This window comes from Nuphar pumila, chromosome 6, assembly GCF_984573655.1.
Source record: "Nuphar pumila chromosome 6, dmNupPumi1.hap1.1, whole genome shotgun sequence".
NCBI lineage: Eukaryota > Viridiplantae > Streptophyta > Magnoliopsida > Nymphaeales > Nymphaeaceae > Nuphar > Nuphar pumila.
The window spans coordinates 128,395,858-128,401,502 of NC_143254.1; the positions used below are offsets into that span (position 1 = coordinate 128,395,858).

At 42.4% G+C, this 5,645-nt stretch overlaps 1 protein-coding gene across 1 annotated transcript; it reads left to right on the forward strand.

Moving 5' to 3' along the window:
- The first annotated feature begins 519 nt into the window (after positions 1–519).
- Positions 520–4,191, forward strand: LOC149836166 (putative serine/threonine-protein kinase WNK6). The gene is made up of 7 exons (XM_090009034.1): positions 520–1,205; positions 1,464–1,501; positions 1,606–1,833; positions 1,937–2,157; positions 2,265–2,422; positions 2,495–2,939; positions 3,255–4,191. Exons 1-7 carry the CDS (start codon positions 1,074–1,076, stop codon positions 4,013–4,015), a joined length of 1,983 nt encoding a protein of 660 aa, XP_089865160.1. The 5' UTR covers positions 520–1,073; the 3' UTR covers positions 4,016–4,191.
- The last annotated feature ends 1,454 nt before the right edge of the window (positions 4,192–5,645 follow it).

The window sequence follows — 5,645 nt, forward strand, 5'->3', positions numbered from 1 at the left end:
GACATATGGTGATTGGGATAGCTATTAGTTGATTGGGATAGCTATTAGTTATTGCTGCTCTCCCGATTCCCCAAGCAGTAGAACCCTATCTATCCATCCCAAATGAACCATGATTCTCTGAGATATGAAAGAGGGTAGAGACAGTGAGACGGATGAGAAACTTATCAGGACGTTAGGGATGACCACGCGTCATGCATCTGGAATCCACGTCAACGGCCAGGATTGTCAGATGAGGAAATGTCCCATTTCACAAATGACCTGATCCTAGTCCGTAGTAAGCGGTACATGACCTTTTCAAAATAAATAATATTAATTAAATAATCAAATTTAATTAAGAAATAAATAAACAGCTTTACTGAAAAAGAATTATAAATTTCGAATAACAGGGCAAAATAAGTGAATCATAAATAAGAGACAGGTTGGTCGTTGTAACGTTAGAGAGAGAGAGAGAGAGAGATGTTGACAGGTTGGTCGTTGTTTGTAACGTTATAGAGAGAGAGAGAGAGAGAGAGAGAGAGAGAGAGAGGTTTCCTCTTTGTGCCACACATCTGTTTGATTCACCCGTATCTTCCGCTCCATCGCCACCAACAACACCACTGAGCCCTAAATCGCCTCAATTTGCGCTTCTCTCAAATTTTTAGGGCTTTTGGTCTCCCCATTGGATCCAATTAGGGTTTTCGGTCCCATTAATTGGGTGACTTCTTCGTCCTTTTTTTACAGGGGTTGAAGAGATGCTGGGGCTCGGTTTCTAGGGGTTTGTTTCCTTTCGGTTTTTCACCGCTTTGCGGCGACCGCATGGCGTAAGGCACCTTAGGGTTAGGGTTAGGGTTAGAGGTCCAGGACTCTTCTCTGGATGAGAGGTGTCCGTGGGATGGAAGGATCGGTTAAGGGGGGCATGATTTTGCGGTCGTCGCAGAGCGGCAAGGTCTGTCTCCGGTGCCGATTCCGGTTCCGATCGGCGTTCGATTCGTTCTCCTCCATCTCCGAAGCGTTTTCAGATATGTATAGTCAGATGCCGACGGACCCAAGGTCTGTGGCTCGTCTCTGAGAAGGAGTGACTTCAGAAGCTGTCGATGGGGATTGGGAGCGTTCCTGAGGGGTTGGATAAGAGGAACGGCTTGCCGTCCGAAGACGGGTGTTCCGGTCAGTCCGAGCCGCCGGACGCCGAGATCGCCGAGACGGATCCTACTGGTCGATACATCCGGGTGAGTCGAGATCCATTGTTGCTGCTTGTTCTGAACTGCAACATTGTGGCTTGTTGATTCGTTGGGAAAAAAAAATGAGACTTGATTTTGGGTTTTACAATTCAGATTGGTTTGGGAGAATTTTTTACTGGATTATTATTGTTTTTAATATATTGTTGTGCATCTCTATCTTGTATATTTTTATTGGTTTTACATTTCTATGTAACTGTGATATTTCTACTGATTTATTTGATTGCAATGTTGTATGTTGGTTATCAGTATACAGAGGTGTTGGGTAGGGGAGCATTCAAGACTGTGTATCCTTTGAAATTTCTCATTTCCTTTTGATAATTTATTCAAATATGAAAACAAAGAACGAAAAAGAATCGGAAGTGGGCCCCTCTTAACCATGTCTATCCAGATATAGGTCATTTGATGAAAGTGATGGGATAGAAGTGGCATGGAACCAAGTGAGAATAGGCGATGTCCTGCGGACGCCTGAAGATTTGGAAAGACTTTACTCGGAAGTGCATTTGCTCAAATCACTTAAACACGATAACATCATCAAATTTTATGATTCATGGGTTGATGACCAGCAGAAAACCATCAACATAATAACAGAGTTATTTACTTCTGGGAGTCTAAGACAGTAAGTTGGAGTTACCTCCAATTATTAAATTTGTAACCTTTTTTGGTTCTTCATGGTTTATCTTGTATTTGAGCAAGTATAATCACTTCTCAAACCATGCTAGGTACCGAAAAAAGCATAAAAATGTCGACATGAAGGCTGTAAAGAATTGGGCTAGGCAGATTCTTCGTGGACTGCAATACCTTCATGGGCATAATCCACCAATTCTTCACAGAGACTTGAAATGTGATAACATATTTGTTAATGGTAACCATGGGGAAGTGAAGATTGGAGATCTTGGATTGGCAACTATCATGCAACAGCCTAATGCGCGAAGCGTGATTGGTAACTTAACTTGAACTGTTCATGGATGGGTGTTGTGGTTTTTGTTTGAACTTTGAACTTCATCAATTTCTACTTCTATGTAATTGTTTTTTGAACTTTTTCCATAGGGACTCCTGAGTTCATGGCTCCAGAGCTTTACGAAGAAGAGTACAATGAACTGGTTGACATATATTCGTTTGGCATGTGCTTGCTGGAGATGGTCGTTTGTGAATACCCTTACAGTGAATGCAAGAATCCTGCCCAGATTTATAAGAAAGTTTCTTCTGTAAGCATGTCAGGTGTAAATTGATCTTGTTGTATATGGTGGTGTTATTGATCCATTGTTTCTCCCTTTCAGGGAATCAAACCTGCAGCCTTAGGCAAGGTCAAGGACCCTCAGGTAAGGATGCTTATTGAGAGATGTCTAGTTCCTTCAGCAGAAAGGCCTCCTGCAAGGGAGCTCTTGAAAGATCCATTTCTTCAGTACATTAATCCAAAAGAGCAAGTCCGCAATCCTCTGCAGCTACCCAATTTAATGCTGAAAACATTTAGCCTAGGAAGCTCCTCTCTTCTCTCTGATGGGACTTCAGTTGCTCAGATGAAGTCTGGGCAATTGTCCATGGACATGGATTATGACTACAAGCAGCTATCCATGAGCACCAATCCTAGAGATAGCATCACCGCTCAATGCTTGCCAAGCTTGGAATTTGAAAGATCTAACAAGGACCATGAGTTCAAGTTGAAGGGGGAGAAAACTGATGCTAACTCTATATCACTAGTTCTGCGGATTGCTGACCCTTGCGGTAAGCCATTTGTCGAATTGAGATCAGGTGCAATGTGATTGCACCCTTTTAAGTGTGCTGTTGCACCTGATCACCCACCATCTTTGGGGTACAGCCTGTCAGCTGTGGATCCAAACAGCAGATGGTGGGTGGTTAGGTGCAGCAGCACACTAAAAGTGTGCAATCACATTGCACCTGATCCTCCCTCGTCATTGTCCAGCATAATTTGCATGGGGTTGATTACTTTCTAAACTTAATTTGCATGCCAGTTATGTTATGCTAGGATGCACCTCATTTTTAGTCTTAATTGTGTGGTGACAAGATGAACTGCTGTAGGTCGTGTGAAGAATGTCCATTTCATGTTTTACCTTGATAGCGACACCGCACTTTCTGTTGCTAGTGAGATGGTGGAGCAACTAGAACTCTCTGACCAAGATGTTACATTTATTGCCGAGTTCATTGATTTCCTGATTATGAAATTAGTACCAGAGTGGGAACCATCTTCTGTTGTTCACTGGGAGAATGGAACAAATTGCATCTATACAGAATCTAAAGTGCCCGAGCACGATAGATTCTCCATTGGCTATTCGTGGGACGCTGCACATGGAAACAATGCTGTCAAGTGTATGGTGGACGCTGTGTCTATGTCTGACTTGAGGAGTTCTTGCCTTGATCTGAGTTCTCTTGAGGGATCTGTACGGCGACCAGGTGAGGTTGCTTTGTTTGCAAAACCAGATGATGCTATGTTCCTTGGAGGCTTTAATTCCCCTTCTAGTTTGGCTACTTTAGAGGACCAAGACTCTTTCACGTCGTCTTTCTCTGGAGGCTTTGATTCGGTCTCTGAAATGAGGAAAAATGACAGCGGAGACTTGACAAATTTAGATTTGTCTGTCTGTAATTTGAGTGATCTTACCAGCATTCTGAACTCACAAAGCAATTTGTCGTTGGCGCTGGAGGAAGACGAGGATGAGGAGTTGAAGTCGGAGTTAGATTTGATTGAATTGCAGTACCAACGATGGTTTCAGGAGCTCTCGAGGCAGCGGGAGGAGGCACTGGAGGGGGCAAGGAAGAGGTGGGAGACAAAGAAGAAACTGTGAGCTGTTTGATTCAAATTTGCTCTTGATGTTTTCTTTTTTTGTTTTTCTAGAAGAGATCTTTACTCGCTTGCTCTACTATCTACTGTTTTTCTTCAGTGTGATGTGGACCAGTTTGAGCCCGACCTACGTTGAACATTTGATATAAATGAGCCCTTTATATACTTCTAAAATTGGGACGATTGTATGGTATCTCCATTTTGATTTAGTAAGGCTCTGTTTTGAAACCTGCAATCCGAAGGAGTTTATGCATTTGGGAAAGTGGCAGCTACCACCTATAGGAGGTGGTAGTTACCAAATCCAGGATTTGGTACAAATACAAAAGGGGGAGGGGTTTCACTCCCTTTAACGAGTGCATAAACTCTCACCTCTTCCAAACATCCACCGGCAAGGTAGTTTACCATGTTTTTACCAAATATATAAAACTACCATCCCAACTACCAGTTTCCAAACAGAGCCTAACAGTATAAGCAAATCTCTAAAGAGCATTTCCTTCCGCTCAAGTTTTTGTTAAAATATAATCTGTTGTACCTCTGTACAAAAGCTTCTCCACAAGCGACTAAGGTTACATCCGGTTTTCGGTCATATTTATATGACCGTTCATAGGTAATATGTTCAATCCCCACCACACGTCTCACTTGGGAACTATGCAGACTGTGAGAATGGGGTTCACAAACATGTCATGATATTTGTGATTCAAGTATGTCTAGCTAAACTAGTTTTGCCTTTGATGTAGGATTGATTGGGTAAAATTAAATGGCAATGTGATCAAGAGGTTAAAATTAAATGGCAATCGCAATCACTACCTATATATACCAATGGGGCCTAGTGCACGTCACCCAAACAGAGCAAAAATGATAAGTTTCACCTTTATGTCCAATCATACCTTGTAAGAATTTAAAGTTTATCTTACCTTTATATCCAAACACACATTGTAAGAATTAAAAGTTTTTCTCAGTAGCCCATCACTTTTACAGGCCTACCTCATAAGCAATGTGCAGACTAACATTGCCCTAATCCGTGGGTATTGTGAGGCATCATTAGCACAATCAGTTGTACAAGTGATAGAAGATACTCGACAATCGGGTAGGCATGTTTGATTGGAGATGTGTGTACACTGCCTGGTGTTGTGAGGGTCAGAATGTGATAAAGGCAATGTGAAACACCATTGAGTGGAAAATGCATCGGGCGTTACGACAGTCTGTGACAACACAAATGTGGTGTATCGTTCTGCATTATGTTGGAGATTTGAAGTACCTCTCTAACTCAGCTTAAAATGTCACACATGTATTTGGTACGCATGGGGGTGCGTGTGGGTTAAGGCTAATTTCTCCGAGGATCACATTAGGTGGTTCCAACCGTGCATGAAGACAAGGAGCCAGACAAGCGTTGAGTGATGAGTATACTAAGACATGTAGCTATCAACTGACCATAAGGTTGGGGGTTGACAATGACCTTTCTCCAATCCTGAAGTGCACACAAGCTTCTTAGGAGACACACTTAGGGGCCATGTTGGGTCTTGAGGGCACAACATTGCTGTTGGATTTGATTATTGGTTTGAAAAGGTTTGCCCCCCTCTTAGGAACTCGAATGATAACTACTTTTGTACATTCGTGAAGAGTATTGAGGTGTC

Bases quoted from the DNA above. Each gene is read 5' to 3' on its own strand.
- LOC149836166 (XM_090009034.1), top strand. From the start codon at position 1,074: ATGGGGATTGGGAGCGTTCCTGAGGGGTTGGATAAGAGGAACGGCTTG. The intron at 2,423-2,494 runs GTAAGCATGTCA...TCTCCCTTTCAG, and splicing joins TTTATAAGAAAGTTTCTTCT to GGAATCAAACCTGCAGCCTT. The intron at 2,940-3,254 runs GTAAGCCATTTG...GAACTGCTGTAG, and splicing joins GCGGATTGCTGACCCTTGCG to GTCGTGTGAAGAATGTCCAT.